This window comes from Cyrtonyx montezumae, unplaced genomic scaffold, assembly GCF_038088225.1.
Source record: "Cyrtonyx montezumae isolate F1298 unplaced genomic scaffold, pur_monq_1.0 scaffold_0, whole genome shotgun sequence".
NCBI lineage: Eukaryota > Metazoa > Chordata > Aves > Galliformes > Odontophoridae > Cyrtonyx > Cyrtonyx montezumae.
In genome coordinates, this window is record NW_027071824.1 from 48,830,794 (window position 1) to 48,854,985 (window position 24,192).

The window sequence follows — 24,192 nt, forward strand, 5'->3', positions numbered from 1 at the left end:
CCGAGGACTCCACGTCTGGATGCGGTACTCCAGATGAGGCCTCACCAGTGCAGAGTAGAAGGGCAGGATCACCTCCCTCATCCTGCTGCCCATGGTTCTTTTGATGCAGCCCAGGATATGGTTGACTTTCTGGGCTGCAAGGGCACATTGCTGGCTCGTGTCCAGCTTGCCATCCACTAGTACCCTCATTTCTTTTTAGAAAGGCTGCACTCAGTCTTTTCATCCCCCAGATTATGTTGGTAGTGAGGGCTGAGCTGAGCTGCCTTGTGAGGGTGCCAAATGCTCAAGTGAGCTCTGAGATATCAGTGTCAGATTTTCCTTTGATTGACAGGTAGGTGCAGTCTCATGGCTACAGCTTTTAGACATCCCTACAGATGTGGGGAAGGTCAGAAGGTTGCTGCTGAAGAGTAAGGAAATGATCAAGAAGGTGATGATGCAATGCCCACAGAAGAGGGAGAAGAGAAGGGAAACATTCTTAGAAAAACAGTGACAAGTAATAGAAAAAGTAGTGATACATACTATGCTACTATTAGTTGCAGATACTATCTGAGCTGTCCACATACAGCATTTTGCTAGCTCTCTGTGAAATAAACTGCTGTTCTCACCAGCAAACTTAAAAATGTGCCTTGCAGCACCTTTTCAGGACTTTTCTTTCATTTTACTGAGGAGTATTGTCTCCATGTGTCCTGTGGGCAGCTTTGGTAATAGGACTCTGGAAGTTGTGTTTGGAAACAGAAAAACAGTAGAAAATGGTGAAAGCCCACCCTGGTACAACTGAGAGGATGAACACAAATTCAGACAGCATTTTCACTGGACCTTTTCATCAGGGATACAAGTAAGGCATAACTTTTTCTCAGATACTTTCAGTCTATCCTGAACAATTTTCCTATGTCTCTATGGTAAATCCTGGGCCCACTGAGCCAAGGAACATCTTGCTGCTGATTTCAGGGGCCATTCCTTCCTTCCTTCCTTCCACCTTACAACATTCCAGAGGATATTTATTACCTCCTAGATGTCAGTGAACAATTGAATTCTTTAGTAGGAGAGGTGAACTGAAACATTTTAAGCATAACTGTGCTTCCTGCAGGCACAAATAACAAATTGGATAGTAGTTACTGTCATGACCAAACTCCTAACAACCCTGAGAAACATACAGATGTTGCAAGGTTTGAGATTTCTTCAGGGTAAATTAAGGTGAAATGACACCAAACAATCAGTTAAATGTTTATTTGCACCCTACTATGAACTTAGATTTATATACCTTTACCATATCAGCAATAAACTAGGATATATGCAATTAAATAGGATGATATGGCTTATGTAGCATTCTAGTATGACTTGAAAAGAGACAAAGAAAGAGAAAGGGAAAGATACAGAGATATCACCACCCTTGGATCCAGCAGTCTCTCAATAGTCAGGGTGATTCCTCCAGTTTGGCACAAACCCAAGTTTGTGGTTAATGGAGTTAAGTCCAGCTGGCGTCCTGTTACGAGTGGTGTCCCCCAAGGGTCAGTTTTGGGGCCCATCTTGTTTAATATCTTTATTGATGACCTAGATGAGGGAATTGAGTGTACCCTCAGTAAGTTTGCGGATGACACCAAGTTGGGAGGATGTGTCAAACTGCCTGAGGGTAGGGAGGCCCTTCAGAGGGATCTGGATAGGCTGAACAGCTGGGCTGAGCTCAATGGGATGAGGTTCAATAAGAACAAGTGCCGGGTCCTGAACTTTGGCCACAATAACCCCATGCAATGCTATAGGCTTGGGGCAGAATGGCTTGAAGAATGTAGAGAGGAAAAGGACCTGGGGGTGTTGGTTGATGCTCGGCTCAACATGAGCTGGCAGTGTGCCCAGGTGGCCAAGAAGGCCAACAGCATCCTGGCCTGTATTAGAAATAGTGTAGCCAGCAGGAGCAGGGAGGTGATCATCCCCCTGTACTCAGCTCTGGTACGGCCGCACCTCGAGTACTGTGTTCAGTTTTGGGCCCCTCACTACAAGAAGGACATTGAGGCCCTGGAGTGTGTTCAGAGAAGGGCAACAAAACTGGTGAGGGGTCTGGAGCACAAGTCTTATGAGGAGCGGCTGAGGGAGCTGGGATTGTTTAGTCTGGAGAAGAGGAGGCTCAGAGGAGACCTTATTGCACTCTACCACTTCCTGAAGGGGGGGTTGTGCTCTTCTCCCTGATAAATAATGACAGGACGAGAGAGAATGGCCACAAGTTGCGCCGGGGAAGATTTAGATTAGACCTGAGGAAACATTTTTTCTCTGAAAGAGTGGTCAGGCACTGGAATGGCCTGCCTAGGGAGGTGGTTGAGGCACCATCCCTAGTGCTGTTAAAGAAGTGTTTAGATGAGGTGCTAAGGGATTTGATTTAGTAGTTGGGTAGGGATAGTGATAGGAGGATGGTTGGACTAGATGATCTTGTAGGTCCTTTCCAACCTTATGAACCTATGAACCCAAACTTGTCAGCCTTCTGCCTTCTATGTGATTGTGTCCCCTTCTCCACTTACTAAGGGGGAACTCAGTCACTAGTTGAGCATGTCCAGTACTTCTTCAGAATGCCCCAGAAATGAGTCTGGGGTCTCAAGTGGTCATCAGCCCCCCTGTAACATTGTAATTGAGTTACAGCTTTATCTCTGTGCAAGAAAAGTTCAAGATTTAGAATATTTGGAAAATGAGTTAGTGGGTTGAAGGTTCCAAGGGGTTTCACTCTTCTCCCGGCTGCTGATTGGCCATCTTTGGCATGCAGGCATAGTTTGGGAGACATCTCCCTCCCCCACTAAATTTCCAAGTAATAGTTTGCTATCTGTAAAGACAGGATTTCAGGGAGGTGTGAAAGGACAGCCTGCATCAAGCAGACTGACTCATTTCTTGTGAATGAAACGCTCTTAAAAAGATCCTTAACTCTATCATCCCTCATTCAAAACTAGTATCAGCTTCTTACCATTTGAGGTTCTTCAATAAAAGCATTGCTGATGCCTAATAGGGATTGCAGATTTATAACATTCCTACAGCTGTTCTGTAAAAATCTGTTCATGTATGCTACCATGGTATCCATAAGCCTAATGCTAATTTTCACTTCAACTCCATTCTGGATCAAGTTAAACAGTCTATGTGGTGGATACATCCAGGGAAAGCTTAGGTACTGACAACAACCAGAACTCCACATGTAGTATTACATAAGTAGTAAATATATATATGTCAGATAATATAGAAATCAATATAAATGGACTGTAACATGGAACTTGAATGTTTCATTACATTCAAATCCCTCCTTTTTTTCCTTGGTAGAGTTTTAGAGTAACAGGAAATGAGCAACAAAGCTAATTTAAAAGTCCTGTTGCAAAAAGTGATCAAGACCAGACAGTGGTAAAGAAAATTCACAGCAGCTGAAGTTTTCACAGTTGCACTGTTATTACCTGAAGCAGCTGGAGACATAGGAGTAAATTGCTGGAATTGTTTTGCTCACTTATTCCAGCTGATGACCAGCTGAAGTCATTCTTTGCATTTCCAGTCTGTGTGCAGGTAGCTCCAAGATGCTGACTGAATCCTGGATCTCAAAAGGCATCATCCTTGCCTTGAGAAACTAACTGTCTGACGGTAAATATCTTAGATTTGCTTGCTCTAGGCTCCACTGAAAAATAGCGTTGAGTCAAATGATAGCTAATCAACTAAGCCAAATTTCTGATCAGAATTTCCATTCCTTTTTGCCTCCATTACTGAGGCATAAAAGTTTGGTTTCATCACTCCAGCTGCCAAATGCCTTTAAGATGCTTGGTAATAATCTGATGTAGTACTGGCTCATATCTTTTCTGTGGATGCTTACTGCTTTACATTTGACTTTTTCTTAATGATCACAGACAAAAACAAAAAATTCCCATTGTGAACCATGGATTTATTTAAATGGACTTAAACAAAAGTATAAAGTTTATTTAAAGAAAGCTCCTGGGATTTACAGTACCACCCTTTTAATGATTAGCATTGATTTCATTAAGAGCACAGAATAAAGCTTTTTTAGATCAGTAAGGTTAAAAGACTGCCAGTGTTACAAACTGTTTTACTAAAACCCTTGCTCACTTGCATGTGCTTCATCCACAAACCCTAAAACAGTGGGAATCTGATCTCCTTCACTTAATGCCCTGACTTGGCCTCTGTTCTCATTAATGTATTTGTGTATCAAGCTGTAGTACTGATTGTTCTTATTGAAGGTATAGGGGAATGAAATCTTCTGCCAGTCTTCATTGCTGGGAGTCTGAAATGGTGTTGGGTTGGTGGCTTCAAAAAAGCAATTTATGTTTCTTTCGGCCAGCTTAGCTGCATGTTCTTTAGCCTTGATTTCGAAGTGCTCTCGTTCCTTTTCCAAATACATTTTCCAGAACTTCAGCTGAAAATAGCTAACTGGGGAGAAACAGCGGCTGATGCATGTTGAAATGAGTGCCACAGTAATGATGACAACTATCAGCAACCATCCTATGACCTTGAAAAATAAATAGATGAGTTAGTAGCGTTTTCACATGGTCCTGCGTGAGAGTATAGGATAAAACATTGAATCAGACATGGAAGCTATGTAGGCAGAACAAGGATTTGGCTGTCAAATACAGGAATCATTCCTATTTTGTATAGAACATTGTCATTCACACCTCTTTTTGGCTCCTAATTTTACAGAAAGTAGGTCCAGTACAAAAAATGAAGTACATAACAGTGATCTCATACATTGTTTGTCTGGTCAGTTTCTTTTAGATTTCATTGAAGTATCAGTAACAGTCTTCCTCAATTTTGCTCCTTTCTTACTCTATCAGAATTCAGTTTATAGAACCTGCCCTTTTTCAGCCTTTTCTTGAAGGAGCCACATGCTAAATATCTAACATATCTAAACACTTTGTGTGTGTAATTCTAATTTCCTATAAACCTAATTACACTAATCAACATTAATGTTGTCCTGAAGTCCTGGAGTCAAGGGGAACAAGCACAGAAACAAAACTGGAGTGCGACCAAATCTCTTTGATTTTATTTCACTCCAAAAAGTTTTTTCCTGTCTTCTCAGAAGAGTTATTTTTTTAAAATCATTCTGCAGTTTGCCTTCAGCACAAGAAAACTGTAGCAAGATGCTTACATATTCTAACTCTTCACCTAGACTATCAGTGTGAAATTAATAATAGAGTCAAGCTTTTAGGTTCGTGGTCAAACAAGCTGACCTTCTTTGTTTCACTGATTAGCTCGCCTGGTTGCAGTGAGGTGTTGGCTTCCCCTCTGTTACTGACTTCAGCTTCCTCTCAGCTAATGCATTCTTATGAAAGTTTGAGATATCTGGAAGGGTAGAAGGGACAAGCTTGTGCCAGGCGTAATCTAAACAAGAAAAAAAGATGCATTGGTAAGTGCTAATATCTGGCCTGATTTACTGCTGGTTCTGACAAATGCTTTACCAGTGCCAGTGCCAAGAAACTACTATGCAAACAGAAGTTAGCACAAAATAGCACTTGTTGCTTTTCTGTGTTAGTATTTTTTGACCAAAGAATTTTTGCTAACCACGTGCTTTTGCTAGCAGATACCAGTGTGTGTGTGAAGCAGGCAGAGCTGGAGTCTCTGGAGAAAGAGCAGAGCAGAAAGCTTTTACCTGAGACTGGGCTCGAAAGCTGACAAGTCCAGCTTCAGTTGAATTCCACTTCAGCAGTTCTCTGACAACATTCTCTTCACAGGGTATTTTCTGCAGCAGCTCCCAGCACTGCTGGTCCATGTCTCTGCACACACGGTGCCTGATGAGGCTGCTCCCGCTGGCTGCGCACTCGTAGAAGTTGGCACTGAGCAGGGCCACTGCAATCCAGGTGAGGGGGGCCACCAAAATGCTGGCTGTCACTGGCACCAGCACTTTCAGGGAGAGGCAACCCTTTTCCCAAAAGCCACAGCAGCGTTTCTTCCCCTGAGGGCAGCTGCTCATAAACAGGATCCAAGTCCTGGCATTCACCATGTAGCCAAGCAGGAAGAGGAGGAAGGCAGGCACTAGGAGGAAGACACAGCCATACAGAGTGTTCCAAGAGTTGCAGGGACACCTGAAGGCCACAGAGGAGAAGATTTGCTCACTGGCAATCGTCAGCAGGGACACGATGCTGTAACCCAGGGTCTTTTGGTAGCGGATACAAAAGTTCATCGCTGTGCGCAATTTTTCCATTTTCTGCTGCAGGTTCCAGTGGCCTCTCTGTGTCTTGAGGACAGTGCAGTCATGAGAAGTAAAAGAAAAGAGAAAGAGCAGTTCCTCAAAGTCCCACAGCTTATAAAAGCTTTCACAAAGCTTTCACTTTCTGTTAGCATTTTTGGAGCAGCTCCTTACGGGAAGCATAGAAGTTCATGAACTCACTGCATTATGTGACAGTCAAGTGAAAATTCACCACAGTAGTTATCAGCACCAAAACAGCACAGATATGTCTTTTTCTCTGTAAAAATAGCATATATTTGTCCATTATAACTAGCAATGGCTTAAACCTCACAGTCCTCTCAGGGAAGCTTTTGTGTGAAGCATCAGACTCAAATTGTGAACAAAATCTGAGGAAACCACCTACAATTGTGTTCATATTTTACCACCCACAATTGGCGTATTTTTTTCATCCAGTCTTACTAGCAATACGGTATGGCTTATTGCTCACTGAAAAAAAATTCAGCTATAATCATGTTAAGTTTTCATGTTAACCAATTAATTGTTTTAAAGTACTTAGAGCAAACTATTCAACTCATGCCTAGCAGTGATCCAGGATTACTCACTGAGTGGTTTCTACTGAAGCTCTGGCTACCAGAGTGCCACTTGCTAGGAATCAGACTGTGGGCTCCCTCCTCCAAAGCAGATAGCGGCAGCTCCATAGCCCAGAAAAGATCATCTCTAACCAGCAGAGGGAAGGGCTTCTACCCACAAGATCAGGCTGAACAGGTCCCCATACAGCCTGGCCCAGAGATGAGACATTCACAACTTCTCTGTGCAATCAGTTCCAGTGCCTCAACACCCTCTCACTGAAAAATTTTACCCTAACATCTACTCTAAATTCCCCCTCTTTTCGTTTAAAATAATTCCCTCTTATTCTATCACTGCCAGATGATGTAAAAAGTCCATCTTTCTCCTGAATATAAACTCCCTTTAAGTACTGAAAGGCCACAAAGTGGCCTCCCCGAACCTTCTCTTCTTCAGGCTGAAAAAGCCCACCAGACAAATCCCTTCCAACTTGAGATAATCTATCATTCTGTGATTCTGTTATATATTTTCTCTGTTATCCTCTAGGATGAGATTAACATTGATGATCACCGTATGTATCTCCTGAAGACTCAAAAGACTTCTGTAAATGACATATCATACAGGATAGTGAACTGAATTCCCTAAAATATATGTACAACCACCTGCAGTAGTTCTTCAGTGTTTACAAGGACAGTCTGCTACAGCATTGCCTTGAGTGACACAAGATGTAGTGATCACTATCATGGAACCTCAGCTGGCACCAGAGTACCCTGATCTCTGAACTGAAGAGCACTTGAGTGAAGATCACTAGCTAATGAGTATCAAGGCATTCTTTTTTATTATTTTTGTTGCCAGCCCATCAGATACAATGGAAGTTTTGCAAGATAGCGCTAAGGATCCAGGTAAAGTGGTTAAAGCATCCCTTGGGGAGGTTAGAGTCCCTCTCTATTTTGGTTTATTTTGGTTGCCTGCCCGTCAGACCTAATGAACATTGTGCAGGGTAAGGCTAAGAAGGTAAAGGGGTTCCCCTGGGAGGTTAGAGTCCTCCTGTATTTTAGGTTGCCTGCCCATCAGACATAACAAAAGTTATGCAGAGTAGGGCTGAGGATCTGTGTAAAGGGGGTTAGAGTCCCTCTCTCCCCCAGAGGTAAACGTTAAACATAACCATGGTAACTGTCACCTGGTGGGCTTCTTTGATTGTTCATTGTTTGTTTCTGCTGTTGTGGTAGGCTGTTTATTTGTGTAGTTATTGTACTCACCCATGTGCATTGTTAAAACAGGCACTGGATCATCTAGGAGTGAGGGAATTTTGAAAAAAATCATGTTTGGGCTGTGTTTTAAGTCAATGGATTTAAAGTATGGTGGATACCTTACAGGCAGATGCAAGGATCCAGCAGCAGTGACAGATTGTGGAACAGTAGGAGCATAGGCCAGTAGGAGTCAGATAGGATAGCTAGCTAAGATAATGATTTGCAGGTGATGTCAGATAACGAAAGAAGAAAAACAAATATATTGAGGTGTTATATGCTAATATGCTCTTCATGTTGAGGCAACATCCTGAATGGCAGAAGTTTGGGATCAGTTTGGTCCAAATATATACATATATATGGGAACTATATTGGTGAGAGAGAAGACCTGAAACCAACATAGGCTTGTGCTGCAATCCCTGCTGAGGCAGGCAGTTGGAAATAGCAGTCTAGTTGTAGTTAAGATAATCATTCTTATTTATTCAATCAAGCTTTAAACAATTGGAAATCAGCTGCTGGCAGCTATCCAGATGATCCCAAATGAGTAGCTAATGCTTTTGAAATGATAACTAAAACTCAAGATCCAGATTGGAAAGATATAGAAGTTATTATGTGAGCCTTGCTGGCATGGGCAATGGGCACAAACTGGAATGCAGGAAATTCCACACAAGTATGAGAAGAAACTTCTTTACTGTGAAGGTGACAGAGCACCGAAACAATCTGCTCAGAGAGATTGTGGAGTCTCCTTCTCTGGAGGTATTCAAGTCCCATCTGGATGCTTTCCTTTGCAACCTACTCCACAGAAACTACAGAAACTGCTTTAGCAGGAGGTTGGACTTGATGATCTCAAGGTCCCCTGCAATTCTCCAACCCACACAATTCTGTGATTCACCTGAGTCTACTTTTAGAATTCTTTTATTTCTCTGTAATAAAATACATGATTTCAGGAACAGGCTTCATGAAAGAAGGGAAGAAATCTCTGTGTGAAAAAGGGTTAACCTTCCCCTCTGAACAAACAAATTTCCAGTAAATACTACTGAGGTGTGGGTGAGGAAGAGGAGACACCCAGGCTGGAGGGAAGAGAATGCCTGTACCATGAGTCAGGCTGAGGGGCAGCAATGGTCGTGCCATGGGGAGAACATTGGGCAGCCTTGAGGAACAAGAGGGCTGGAGATGGAGAGGCAGAGGAATTGCAGGGTCACATGGCAAAGGTGCTGTTGACTTTGCACACTGTTCTCTGAGGACAGCTATTTCCTGCCAATTGAATTAACTCTTATCTCTCCGCAATAGCTATAAAACATTAACTGGAAGCATTCAGGAAAACAGTTCTCTCTTTAAGAACCCATAGCTGCAATTTAATGAGTGCTTTTGCATTGATTCGTATTAAATTTCATGCCTACCAAGTGGGATAAAAACAATGCCACAGTGAAAACAGAGGTATATGTTTTTTTAAGTCACTTGTTATGTGAAATATCCTGTCATTTTGAAGTATTCTTTATTAAAATGAAGAAATCGCCTCAACAAATCAGCGTTCAAAATTTCATCAAGTTTCTCTTCGATGTTTTAAATTCTATCTCTTGCAGCTGAGTGAATCTCACATTTTCTGGGTAGAAAGAACTGTAGTCAACTAGTTCTACTGTTATTCTAAATGTGTGATACTGTTTTTGAATGCAATATGTGTATGTTCACTGCAGGATTTGTCAGTAAATATTGAGAGGATCTTGTTTTATTTTACCTTATTTTTTGCAATTCATTCTTTTTCTATCTGTTCCTATGGAAGTTTGTTGTGTCTTAAATTTCTGTCATTAGTCTCAAGCTCAGCTTCACTTTATTAACACAAAAGCCATGGGTAGAACGGAGCTTGAGCACCACAGTGCTGCCAATGGGTTTTATTTCTGTAACAACTGGACTTGATTCTTCAAGTGAAAGTGTTGTAAGCTTTATTCTCAGTGCCCAACTAAGAAAGACAGAGAGAAAAGTCTTTCTGTTCTAGGAAAATTCTTGTAATGCTTTTTGTCTCCTTCCAGGTGAAATTAAAGCTACAGTAGTGGGAGCCTTGTCTGCACACAGCCCCACACCTTCTCTCCAGGTGGACGGACCTCCCCTAGAGGCCCATTGCCTCAGTTTGTTAAACTAAGGAAGTTATTCTGGCTTTATTATTGAACCAGCCCTACATGTTTGTGAAGTGTCACACAGCCCAGTAACACCACATAAATCATTAGTAACACTAATACTTAGTGGAGCAGCAGGCGGAGAAATAGCACTGTGGCTGTGCATGTACAGCCTACAAGTACTGGGATACATTATTCTGGCATTTTAAGACATTGTATTTTTTAGCAGGTTTAGACTGAAAAAAAGTTTTAGTGAGTAGGAAGGAACAGCAGGACAGCAAAACAAAGCACAGCTCTGAGGGAGGCCCTGAGGGTGAGATCTGATGCTCAGTATGACACTACAGAAATGTTTTGGATTTAATGTGTTCATAATTGCAAAAGAAGTTTTATGCCATATCATTTTGTATACTAAAGGAAAAAGACTGAGTTTTGCTTTCTTGGAATTGACTAGTTGGCTGCTCAGGGTGAACTACCTGACTACAGATGAGTTAATTCTGTACTATGCCTCACCAGGGCCTCTTGATTTCTTCATAAAACCTGCCAATCTTGTACCTTCCTAACCCTACCAAAATATCACATATTTTCTTATAAGCTCTGCAAATATGCTACAGATCACTGCCAGTGCTTAAAGAATCATGGAGACTTCCTTACAGCACATATAGATTACAGATGAGCATAGGTTAAGCAGTAAAGCCCCCAGACAGCTGTAGGCCATTTGATTACAGAAAGCCCTCTATTCAGAAATGAGCCTCTGTGAAACACTGGTGTGAAAGGCAGCAGCAGGGACTAACAGCTAGAGAAAGCTGGTGCGATGGCTTCTATATTCTATATATCTTCTATATATGGGAATACAGAAGAATGTGGCTGTCTTCACATCAAGACATCACATCTTGCTGTCTTGATACTGTCAAATAGCTGAGATTTCATGCTATCCTCCCACACCTGTGTCCTAATGCTTTCTGTTTATATGCTACAAAATACTTTCCGTACTTTTTCACTCCATAAATTCTTCTCCACTTTTTAAAACTTGAACTAATTAACGATTTTATCTGGTTTAATTAGTCGAGTCGTCAGTACGTGGTGATATACCACTTTTCCACTCTTTACAGTTTCCAGTCCTGGGCTCCTTAGGTGTCTGAAATTTGATTCTTAGGGAGATTTATTTTTTTCTAACAGGAATGCAGCATTTTCAACATGTATCTGTCTATCTTAGTCATTACTTATATCACAGTTCAGTGACTTCTCTGCATGCCATCAAGTGAGGAAGTTATGAATAAAAAAAGAAACAATAAATTCCCCTTGGTCTACAGGCAACTTATTTTTCAACTATTTCAGTTCTGTGGATTCAACACAGAACTAAAAATTTAAAAATTGCACCACTTCTGTCTCTCTGCACAGATCTGAATTTCAGGCACAAGAGAAAGTCTGTGGGTCTGCGTTATCTCTAAATTTCCAAAATTCTTGCAGCCATGAGAAGTTGCAAGGATAGCAGAAATGGTACAGGTGATGCGACCTGTAGCCATGCATTTGTTTAAGATTGCTGTGTGCACACACCAGGGACCACAGGAATCAAGCCTTGGAATTTTTTGCTTTTGGAAATGAGAGGAGTGACTGCCCTGCAATTAAAGTGGATTTGGGTATTAAAAGATCTCTGGCTTAAGTGTGACAAATTTGTGGACAAATGAGTGGCTTTGTTCCCAAAGGAAATATAGTCCAGTTTTCTGAAGTTTTCCAGTAGTCTGAATTAAAACATTTCAACTTCTTTGAACTCTGGTAAAAAAGTATCCATTGTTTCCATAAACAGAAATCCATGGTCAAAGGGGGAACAAAAAAAGCAATGCAAGGAGTCAGACTAGTTTGTTTTCTTTTCTTCTGTGATTATACTGCTTCACTCCAATGGCATCTCTATTCTAAGCAGACTTAAACCTCATGGTCTAGAAGCATCTACATAAATCTACCTCTCAGCAACAGGGGAGTTCTGGGAAATTTATAGCACTTTTCTGGAGTGAATACTGGGCAAACCTGAAAGAATAACACTTTTGAATGACATGTGGAAATTCAGGACTGTGAATTAATCATGAGAAAATTATTATTAGCTTAGTGTTAAATAGCTATTTTTGGATGAAGAGGTAGTTTTTCACTCATCTGAAAAGCAACATGTATTTTACATTTTGGGTTGCTTGAGAAATCATTACACATCTCTCATAAGGCAGAAAACAAGTGTTTGACAGACTCAGCTGGTCTTTCGAATAGACAGAGCAACTACAACCTCTGCTCCTATAAGGAGCATTTGTTCTTGTTAAGGGAAGCAAGTAATTTCTTAGTAAGTTCAGACTACTAGCAAACCAACTATTCATATGGAAGAAACTGATAGAAAGCTCTTACACATTGTGAACCAGCCAATGATACTCAGTTTCTTTAACATTTGTTTTAGAACCAATTAGGACCTGATATAGGAGACAAATAGGAGATAAAAGTCCTGGTATATCAATAAAATCCCTGCCATCAACAGTAAATCCCTTCCTAGCTTTCCTTGGAAAGGAGGTTTCATTTGCATTTCTGCTGTGGAGAGCTTGCCAGAGGCATATGCATACAAGACATACGAAAGAAATTGACAATCATGTGGGGAAATCACATCTGAGAAACTATAGTTCTGTGGAAGATTTGTGTTTTCCTTTCTAGGGAAGAATTAGAGAGCAAAGAGAGCAAGCTCTGAAATACAGAGCTGAATGACTTCCATTAGGAGGCAGGAGTAAGCACGGTTCAAAACTACTTTACTTGACAAGGCTTCTTGCTTAACTGCAGCATACCTCATTCTTGCATATATTTCTCTCTTCCTCATATTTCTCTCTTGCTCCATTTTGATTCTCTGAACTACAAAGACCGCAGAATAGCTAGGGCATAATTTTCAAAATTGTTTTTCTGGTCCTCACAGCAACAAGCTTGGTTTGTTACCACATAAACTGGTTTTAGTGCTTCAGTTCAGATTGCCTCCTGGGACAGCAAAAATGAAGAGGCTGATGCAATGTTGGAGTGATGAATAATAACTCATTTAGCAAACACATCTCTGCTGGTGGGACAGAGAGCTTGAGGTGGGGTGTAAAGGGGAAGAGCAGCTGCGGGTCCTTTTGGACTTCTTCAGCTAACAGACTCCTCCTGACTTACACATTGTTTTTTTCTTTCAGAACTTGAACCAAGGTAATGCTCTTAATCGCAGCTTTTCTAGTTGGCAATGCCATCTGCTGGGAGAACTCTTACACCATCACAGGAGACAGGCATTTAAGGGAAGTGTGCACCCTCAAGAGAGCACGATAAGGGGAAGGTCATCTCCCTACAGCTACCTCTAAAACAGAACAAGAGGATTCGGCCTTTGGGGTCAGGGCAGGGGCAGCCTTCCTCTTCATTGTTTCAGGGTCAGGCAGGAATCAAAACAGTGAAATCGTTGTTTGGTACCTTCTGTCTTTACAGAATCATATGTTCATGCCACAGTTCATTGCCTACAACAGATACATGAAGAAAAAGTAATTAGACTCTGCTTAGTCAGCAATGCCCAACTTAACTACTGCCGTGGGACATACTACCTGTCTTAGATATCTGTACTGGGCTCTTTCCTGTCAAACAATGGATATAAATACACTGTTGCCTGTACACCTGTCAAAGAGGTTCCCAGAAAAGAGGGAAAAGATACATGTACAATAACAGAATCTCTTCCTGGTTTCTTTTTTACTGCTTTTTGAAGATGTGAGTGGACACGTCTATAAAAATTATCTGCATTACCACGAAACCCGGTTGATTTTACACTGCTTCCTTGATGCTTTCATTAATGTGAATTAAAGCAGAAAGGATATGGTCTTGTATATATGGATTCATGCACTCCTTAGTATCTCGTGGCTACTGCAGTTATGTTCAGTTTCACTGAAAACTGAAGAGGAAATCTGAATTCCCATGAAGTTAATTGTTTTGCTGTTTACTAGAGTAGCGAACCAGGCAAGTGTGAAGTTAAATTAATCACTCATCTTTATTAGCTACTATCAGGAGAAAAACTGATGCTAGTTTTTATATTCCTTGAAGTGCTTTGTTTCAAGGTTGAACAGGTTGAGTGCTGAGGACCACAGGGATACATCCAGCACTGGATCACATAGACCTCCTGCTGCAGAGTTCTCCTGGAGTCAGCAGTCAAGAAAAGACAGAAAATAAAATCTGGCCTCCATTAGCTGAGTCTGACTTACTAACTAAAGCCATCCTTCTGAATTCTAACAGAGTAGCCAGAGCAAAAGAATTCAAGTTAGACAAAAGTATACTTAACCCATAGCAAGACTTTCACAGACCTAATAAATGTGCTTGTAACAGCCTGGTGCAGAAATACATCTATTTTCCAAACAATATATACTTTCAAGGTCTACAAAAAATAAAAATAAAAATAAAATAAAATAAAAAGACTCACTGGAAAATACATAGGTAATGGAAGAATTTGATACATTTCAGACATACAATACTTCAGAATTAACTTTAATCTTCAAAGATTTAAGAAATGAGGTAATGTGCTCCATTCCCTTTGCTTCCTTTAGTCACAATAATGTATATAACACACACACTCATTTCTTACATAATCTCAAAAAATCACTTACAATTCTAAGAACCAGATTCCACCCTCAAACATTTACACAGCTTCCAGTGAGCTGAATTCCCACTGACTCCACTCAGAATGCAATGAACTAAGTTCAGTTAAATTTAGACTGCAACCCGAAAATAAATCTGCATGAAGAAAAATCAAGTACTGAACAGAAATTGGGAGAAGTCATTTGCAGAATAGCCATGTTTCCCTGTGGACAGGGATGCAGAACATGAACATTTTCAGAAAGCAAAAAGAGGCAGCCTAAGAATGGGAGCAGAGGTTATGCTAGAAACACTTTGTAGTTTGACTCTCTCTGAAATAGGAAGCAAAAAATAACTTTGCTACTGGATACCATACAATGACACTTTGTTGCTCAGTGTACCCAGACCAGACAGAACTGGCGCTGTGTGTGCTGCCATAGACACACACAAGGTATTGTGATTACTGTTCTTTTTTATTTTGAACTAATGACCCAAAGGCAAGGATAACATCCTCTCTCATACCAACAGGCATTAAGGACTCCAACCAGCCACCAGGGCTAGCTGGGCTGATGCCAAACTCTCGCTCCTCCTCACTATACTTCCTAGTAAAGCCCAAGCAGATTTTCCAGAGGATGTTGCTGAAGGCTTGAGTTGTTTCTTCCTGGCCTGTAAAACAGACACTTCCGACCCACAGCACTAATTTCAGACATCAAGGATATGTTTGCTCTTTGTTCCATTTGCTTCAGATTCCATTAGAAAAGATGAAGAGTTTCACTAAGGAATGAGAGACAGAACAATTGGGAAGAAGAATGGAAGCAAAAATTTGAAACAAAACTTAAACAAGCATTATGTAAGAACTAGTAAAAGGCTTCAGTGTAGAAAGTAGTAAGTAATGAAGTACATGAGGTTATTTTCATTTCCCTTCACTCCATCATTGCATGTACACTCCAGACCAGCATTTAAATGCTGGTCTGCTTTACAAGCTGCTGTAAGATTTGGCTCTGAGCACAGTGATCTCTTGTACTCACCTTTTCATCTTCACATTGCTACAGTGGTGCAGAGAAGCTTCACGTTACCAGGAGCTAATGTCCACAACTATATCTTACTTTCCATAATTCTGCAGTTTCATTGCACACATGCACTAATCCAATGCTAGAATTTGGATGGCATGCTGTACACAGCCAACCAAGAAATACAGGTACTTCTCGAAAGCTTTCTGCACTAGAACAACTAGAGTTTAGCTTTTTGTAGCTGACTGTCCAACAAAGCAATGGCAAACTGATATGGGGCAAACATACAACTGCCAATTGCAGTGAAAGATTTGTATAAATGCTGATTATGTTAGTCTAGTAAAGGCTCACAGTCATCACTGCTCTTCTGTTTTCTAAAGGTTCTATCATCTCCAAAGAGAATAAAGATACACAAGTATCTAATACTAAAAAAAACAATCAACAGCTATTTCCATGTAGCTTTCTATTATCATTACACAAAGGCAGAAAGGAAATGTCAAGTGACACACAGCCTCTCACAACCTAGACATACTTACACTGTAAGTAACAACATGCAACCAGCCAGCTTCCTTCACCCTTAACTTCCTTCAGGAATTAACTGAGTGATGTGAAACAGGTGATTAACAACCCTATGCATCTTTTTCAGTTAGCATGGAAAGGTATGTCTTGAAGGTGGTTCTCTCTGAAGGCGTTTCAGCTATCTGAAGGCTCTTGCTTCATTGCCAAGAGATGAAGCAGAAATTAACTGAGATCTTATAATTTTGCCTAGACTACATGTGTTAAATTTTGCTGGCTAAATCCAGGCACTGAAGATTGTAGCAGGGCTTTTGTACATGAATGCAGTGCTGATATGGCTCAGTATCTAGAATGTAATGAAAATATTCTGATAATTCACTGAAAATGTTTAGACAAGAAAAGCTCAGTGTATTTCAAAGCATAATTTCCAGAAGGTTTAAAAATAGCGACATAGATAACATACCTAAATGGGTGTAAGGGAAAGGAAAAAGGTTTTACCTTTTGAACAAAGTGCCAATGAACATTATTACTGTAATTAACAGGAAAAATATTTTAATCAAAGAGAAACATTTTTTTTTCCACAGAGAAAATTATAATATTTTTATTTAACAAAAGGACTGGGAAAAATATTTTCCTGTAAAGACAAACAGATATATCCCAATTCCATAGATTTTCCATCCTCTCAAATAGTTATGATTTCTTAAAATCAGTTTAATGAACAGAAGGGGAGATATGTGGAGATGTCAAACTTATTTTTGCTGTAAACCACAAGATTCCATTTACCACTAATCCCCAAATAATTGACACAGGGGCCACCACGAGCTTGTAGATCCCTCCCTGGTGCTTTATAGAGAACAGATTGTTCATATAATTTTAACAGTCCTCTGTTTCTAGCCATTTGAACAGAACAACAACAACAAAGAAAAAGACACTGAATACTTCTGTAATACCTCTTTTTCCCTACTGGTAATTGTTGAGGTTACCACAGGATTGCTTTGGTTTTTGTATTTTTACAAGCGCATGCAGAAGAACATTATTGCTCTACTAAGATGCACTTCAAACTATGGAAAACTTTTGTGAAACCCTGTCTTGAAAAAAATCGAGAACAGACCCCACAACATTCATCTTTCCACAGTCCACTCTTGACTGAAAAAAGTTTTTATTTCCTGAGAATTACCTTCCTTTGTACTTTGAACTAGCTACTTATTCTCCCCCTTCTGTTGCTGTCTACTAAACATTGTGCTGCTCATTGGTAAGTACTGATAGGATTGCCATCTCCAACCATGCCAGACTGTAAAGCATAGAAGAGATGATACGATGAAAGTGTCTGAAATTATTATACAGGAGTGTCCCACAATTAAATACTCTTTGGTTTGTCAGAGAGAAATGGCATCTGCTGCTAAGATCTGCCCTGCATACCTGTGATTGCATATCCTTTGCTTAAGAGAACATCCACAAACGTCCACAGCAGCCTGGAAATAAAAAGTCACTAAATGCAAATCCAATTCCATATTAAAAAAAAAAAAGCCCTTAGAAACATATATCTTAAGAGGGCTCTTCTCATCAGAAATTTCATTACAGTTTTGCATTACCAAACCCTGAAGAACAAAGCATAATGTTCCTTCAGATGTGAGGCTGAACTTGGAGAAATTCAGAGAAATTCATTGCCTGCCTGTCCTTTCTGGTCTGAAAACAATATTTCCCCAGCTGTTTTTGGAATGTTTCAGAAAGAAAAGAACATAAACTTTGGCCCTATTAGGGTTAATGCTTTTGCATAGACATATATGACCATAAACTGGTCAACTAGTAGAGGTCTTCTGCTAACATTGTGACTGCGAACAGGAAGAATACAGCCACAATAATATACAGCTATCTACTAAAAGTATTGCATACAGACATCTTTGGCCATGCAGTCTCTTGGCCTTCTGAAAGTATGTGAGCTGCATTGCTAACATGACAAAAAAAATAGCAATGTTGAGAATTAGAAAGAGCCGTGTATAAGAGGCTGATATTGATGGGGCACTACTTCGAGTGGCTGCCACCATCTGTGCCAGCCCTGATCGGTCCTTGATTGACACTCCAGGTTTGTGCTTCACATAAGTGATATCTGCAAAATCCAAAAGATCTTTCATTTCCTCATCTTCATCTACAGGCAACTCTTTCTGTGCTTGAGTCTGTGCCTTCTGTCGCACTTTTCTTTCATTTACCTCAATTTGTGCAAAAATGTCAGGAACAGCATCAACAAATTTGTAGCCTTTGGCTACTTTTCTATTTTTCTTTGCTCTTCCACGCTGCTGCTGCTGCCTCTGTGAGATAGCAAATATTCTATCGATGGCCTCCTCTGTCTGTCTCTTATCTGAAAACCTCAACAGGCGTTCAGCGGTCTTCCTAAAGCTAGCAGTGTTTCGTACACGAGACAAGATCTGCTTCTCAAGCTGCTGGAAAACAGGCTTAAAATGCTGCAGGTTCCTCTCCACGATCCCGATGTAGTCCTTCACTTCTGGCACTGCAGAGTTCTTAATGGCAGATGTTCGGTCGAAGACAATTTTCTGACGGCCTGTAGTAACTTGTGCAAAGGCGGGACGAGGCCCGTCCTCCACAGTCCACAGGTAAACTGCATAGGAGTGCTCATTCGTGGTGACAAAAACATCCAGCTGCCGAGAGTCTGCGCGGACAGTGAAGCTCTGCACGTCAATGGAGGGCCCAATGAACAAGTAAATGGCTCTGGTGACGGGGTGCCTCAGGAGGGTCGTTACATTCACATAATTTGTTCCATTGTAAGGGTAGCCCCGGGGATACATCCTTGAGGCAATGGTAGCTTTCTCACTGTGGCCAGTGTCGTCCATCCAGTACATCTTATATATCCCATCACGATGTCTAATGAATGCCCCATGGATCTCATCAACAACTGTTTCTTCAAAAGGCACATCCACATTGTGGAAGAAACTGGTCGCTGCCTCCAGAGGGCTGTCATCCTCTAGGTGGATTTGGTCCACCAGCAACAAAAGTTGAGGATGAAGAAGTATGAGGTTTCTTTGCAATTTTCTCAACTTCAGTTTAGGATTGTATGCCCCCATTCCTTCTCCCCTGATAAAAACAATCCCGCTTCTTTCCATGGCAGCAACCACTCGTCCTTGACAGTCACCAGCCAAGTCATGTTTATATTTAAGCCATTTTGAAGAACAGTCTTCTGTAATCTGCCCTTCCCATGGGGAGAAGCAGCTCTTGGACACAGCTGGGGAAAACATCAGGACATTATTAAAAAAAGTGTATTTTGGCCCATACAGAGCTTCTGTAATGAAAGGTACACCATTGGGAGCAAAAGTAAAGGAGTTCTGGTCTGGGTGTTCATGGCCAGCATTAAAGTTCCTCCATCCTTTGATCCACTCTTTGTACTTGTTCTTATGAACAATATCATATATTGCACGTCCTCCCAGCTTTCCTGACTTGAAGGAAAGGAAAGGCCTGTTGATTTCAGCCGGCAAAGCACTTCCATAGGTTACCACTCCCCAGTCCTCAAAGTAATGTAGCTTTGGAACTCCAAAGTCTGGAGGAGGGATGGAGCGCAAACTTGCATCATACCTGCCAAAATGATGAGGAGAACAGTTGAAAAATCACTTGACTAATTCCACTGCCAACACTTATATAAAATTCAAAAACCAATTCATTACTCATATCAAAGAAAAACCTATCAATATAAAGCCCACCAATGTCTTTCCTGAGCAAAAGCCTATAGTTCTAATGATATTTGTGATACAAATCCCTATGTAAATCTGAAGGAGTCAAATTAACATTGTATGCTTTTTATAGAATAATAACTGAAAGCATCTACTCCACACTTATAACAGGCAATCCTTTTGCAGTCCAAAAACAAGAGTAGGGTCAACTATCTCTCAAACGAGGCACATTTTGTTTTATATCAAAAAGCTACTGACTGCAATATAAGTACTTTAAAAGGCACATTAGGAGCAGGTTGTAGACACTGTTTTGCTCTGGACATCAGCATTTGCATCTATTTGCTCACTACCTAACCAAAAGAGGCAAAAAGAGCGTCTGTTTCTCCCAAACTGATGATAATAGGAAGTCTGTAGTCCCCAAACAGAACTGGCAATAAACTAAAAATTAATGAAAAAGCATTTTAAATGATACATTTATTTATATGATTTATAACATTTAATTTACATAATTATATTAGTTTCCTTTTCCAGCTATGCTGAAAAAGAAATTTACAGCTTTCTTGTATAAATTACAAGACATAAGTTATCTGGTTTAAAATGAGGTCTTAATTTTGGAAAAAAATCACAATGTTTTGTTTGATTCACAGGAATTAAAACAACTCACCCCCAAAAAAGTAAAAAAAATAAAAATAAAAAATAAGCCCAACATTATTTTTAAGTAAGTAAAACAATCATTCAACTCAATAGTGCTTTTGTTAGATGGTTCCTCATCAGAATTTTTCTATTTTCTATAGCTAACAGGGAAGCCCAGCAAGCCTTTGGCTAACCTCAGCTCATGTCTGGCAAAGGCTTCACTGTAGAGTTAAGGTCTTTATATAGAGATACTCCTAACAGAAGACCTTTTCCTAAGACTCCAATGCAAGTGGATGTGCTCATCGAAGGAGCAACTCTGCAGCACAAAAAAAGGCAGTTGTTGGAATATTCAGAGCTATTTTAGCATGTGCTTTGTGTGTGTGTGTGTGTGTGTGTTTTATTGTTTGCTTTGTTTGTTTGTTTCATTTGTTTTGTTTTGGCCAACATGCTCTTAAAATTTCTTTCCCTTTAGCATCAGGAGGAAATTCTAAGTATAAATTGCCAAGATTTCCATGGACAAACAAGAAAAGATAATGTATGACAGCAATCAAAAGGAAAGATGCAAATAACAAGCTGAAGTGCGCTATGAGCTTAGAAAACATTTTAATGTGTGTAAAATAAACACAAACCAATATGTTCAATAGTATTCCTCTTCTAATAGAGAGAAATAGAACTATACTGACTCCTTAGAAATGTGTTCTCTACAAACTGAAGGAATTCACACACACATTTATATGTACACCTTGGGTCTTACTTATTAGCTTTTGTAGACTAGCATAGAAGTTAGAAGAGGTGTAAATAACATAGAAGATATGGATCTAGTCATTTATCATATTTTTTTCTAAATTTGGCCTGCAAATTAGTATGCTCACACAATTAATAACACTATCTTTCACATTAGTTAAGCTTTTCAAAGAACACTTATATTAGGACTTACAGCTTTTAAAACAAAACTACACTTTAAATATCTGCCTAATTAATTTTTAAAGAACATAAGAGGATTAAACATCACAGAACAGAACAGATAAACCGAAGAATATATGCAGAAATGTCTCCCTTTATAACCTGTAGCAACTCATACTGGACATCTATGCTAAGTTAAGGAGTTCATGGCCAGCAGCATAATCTCTGCCTCTGCAGTACAAATCTAAAGATAACAGGTTATCACAAATGGCAAGCAGCTGTCCAGAACTTTTTGAGCCCGCTCATTCCCTTTCATACCAGAGAAATTCAGTGTGGAGAGTGCACCACCTCTGCCCTTTGGATGGAGTCCCTGGGCCCTCCACCACCCGGTTCTTTCTGATCTGGTCTGCCAACCAGTTCCCACTGCCATTGCGCATGACGAATTTGTCAAGAAACACCAGCTGGCTCTCTGGCCCATAGAACCAGTTGTAGTTGGAGTCTGCAATGGCCACAGTCCTCTGAAACCCTTGGGAAAAAGTTAAAAGGAATGTGAGAAAGAACAAATAAACACAGATATGTTTGTAGAGCATGAAGATGAAGCCAAGCGGTACAAACAGGCACAAACAGGAGCAGCCTTCTCACATGTTTATACTCATAAATGAGCCATAGGTTACACAGGAGCTGTTTGTTTCTCTCTAATCTGAATAGTCACCTTTCTTCTTTGGCTATGGGCTATACAACCAGTCAAAGTGCAACAACAATGTCCCATCCAGTTCTCTTCTTCACTCAGATCTTGCAGCTTTCACTCCTCCTATGTCAATCCAAACTCTCCAAAGCAACAAAAGAAAGGTCCTCTCAAGAAACGACACAACAAAACAAAACCCCCAATCCAGCTTTCATTCTGAAATAGCTAAAATGAGTTCACTTTGCTCTTTAGCAACCTCTCCCCAGTACATGTCTGAGGTACGACCTGGATTCAGTGCAGCTCCTTACACATCTGTGCTGGCATGCCAAAAAGCTGCACTCATTGCCCTCATACACAGAGCTAAATACAGGGTTTTTAATATACCTTAAGTTATCGTAATAACTTTTTAAAGAAGAGTTTAAACAATGTAAGTTCCCAATGAATTGCTCTATGAACAAGCAGCACAAAATCACCACTGAAAACTTTCAAGGATACCTGAAACTGAATCTTATCTGAAAGTTACAAGGAGCTGGCAATATTTATTATCTTACGCAGTTTTCATATTTATAGATCTCCATCTTTTAGTCAAAACTAGGATTTCACATCAGAGATGCTGAACACACTGTGTGACAATGGAGAGATTCAGCATGAAAACAGAAACAGTCTGCAAAACTGACCCACTAGAGGTGCCCAGTATTTCTGTTTAGTTCTCACAGTGACCGAAGAAAATGAATGAACCCATGGGTTCATGCATCTCAGGACTGCTCTGAGAAATCCACCAATTGAGTCAATTACATTTTATGTATGAAAAAGATTTTGAAAAAATAAAATAAAATAAGGTTATAAAAACAGATTTCAATGTTTTGTGGGAAACTGTGGCCTTTCAGTAACTAAAGGAGAGCTACGGGAAAGAAGGGGAGAGACCATTTAGCAGGGTCTTGGGACAGGACAAAAGGGAATTATTTCGAACTAAAAAAGGATACATTTTGACCAAATATAAGGAACAATTCTTTTACAGTGAGGGTGGTGAGGCTCTGGAACATGATACCCAGAGATGTGGTGGATGCCCTGTACCTGGAGACATTCAAGGTCAGGCTGGACCAGGCTCTGAGGAACCTCATCTAGCTGTAGCTGTCCCTGTTCATTGCCAGGGAGTTGAACTAGAAGACATTTAAAGGTCTCTTCCAGCTCTAAGGATTCTATGATTCTAAGTAAAACTTCCTTGCACATCCTTGATACTTTCACCTTGGTTTCACTATCTGCTATTCCTTTCATCGAATATTTTTGTGTGATTGCTTTTCCTTTTGGTAAAGAAAAAATTAGTAAGAATCTCAAAGAATATTATTTCTCAAACAAAAAGCCCCAAAATCAGCTCTGTGTCAAACTCTGAAAACCAGAGATCAAATTCTAAAGCGCTGCTTTTTCTTTCAAGTGACATTATTGTTTTTTATTTGGTTTTAAAAAAGAGTTAAATAAACAACAGTGTTTAATAAGCAGTGATAAACAATGATATCACTGCTTCCGTGGATGATGAAAGTAAAAGTCAGAGAAAAAGGTTACTTCAAATGTCCGAATATGAGGTTATTTAAAAATGGCCTACTTCAAGTATGAAACTGCTTCAAAAACTGGAAGATTGATTTTCATTAGACCAAATGACCTACCTGGCAGGATAGTCCTGTACATAAATGCAAAGTGCTGCTTGAGCCAAGGGTGGTTGAAGTGATTGATATCAAAGTGCCTTTGGACAAGGAACATGTACTGAAACAGTGACCTGGTTGTGTAACTGCCATAAGCCACCCCTTCATAGAGAGAGCCATCTGTGACCTCCTGCAGCAGGACTACTGACTTCTCCATGATTGCCAGTACTTGCTTGGTCCATAAGTAAGCTTCCTGAAGGTAACCTGAAAGAAAAGAGGTGTTAGAAAACCTGGTCACAACACCATAGATCATAGATGACATTGCTTATATTCACACAGTGGGATCCTTCATAGCAATAAATCCACAAGGAAAGCTGCCAGAGCTCTAAAAAACACGACCCATCACTGCAGCATCTCTGTGGGTCCAGGGTAAAAGATAAAACTCTATGCTTAAAGACAGTAGGA

General features: G+C 40.2%; 2 protein-coding genes across 4 annotated transcripts in view; both read right to left on the minus strand.

Annotated features, from left to right (window-relative positions):
- Nucleotides 1-3,978: 3,978 nt before the first annotated feature.
- Nucleotides 3,979-6,248, minus strand: CALHM6 (calcium homeostasis modulator family member 6). The gene is made up of 2 exons (XM_065736883.1): nt 5,612-6,248; nt 3,979-4,474 (listed from the first exon to the last, which is right to left on the minus strand). Exons 1-2 carry the CDS (start codon nt 6,161-6,163, stop codon nt 4,058-4,060), a joined length of 969 nt encoding a protein of 322 aa, XP_065592955.1. The 5' UTR covers nt 6,164-6,248; the 3' UTR covers nt 3,979-4,057.
- Nucleotides 6,249-17,848: 11,600 nt separating this feature from the next.
- Nucleotides 17,849-24,192, minus strand: part of DSE (dermatan sulfate epimerase) — a 31,728-nt gene continuing 25,384 nt past the window's right edge. For all 3 annotated transcript variants that reach the window (XM_065734585.1, XM_065734593.1, XM_065734604.1), the window contains 3 exons: nt 23,752-23,991; nt 21,724-21,931; nt 17,849-19,774 (listed from right to left, as the gene is read on the minus strand). In XM_065734585.1, coding sequence (XP_065590657.1) covers nt 18,013-19,774; nt 21,724-21,931; nt 23,752-23,991 — 2,210 coding nt within the window. In that variant the 3' untranslated portion in view covers nt 17,849-18,012. The remainder of the gene's footprint in view (nt 19,775-21,723; nt 21,932-23,751; nt 23,992-24,192) is intronic.

What these genes read in the sequence shown, in the direction of transcription:
- CALHM6 (XM_065736883.1), bottom strand. Translation starts at nt 6,163, where the DNA reads ATGGAAAAATTGCGCACAGCGATGAACTTTTGTATCCGCTACCAAAAG. An exon ending in GCTTTCGAGCCCAGTCTCAG is followed by an intron (nt 4,475 to 5,611) that starts GTAAAAGCTTTC and finishes TTATTTTTCAAG; the next exon opens with GTCATAGGATGGTTGCTGAT.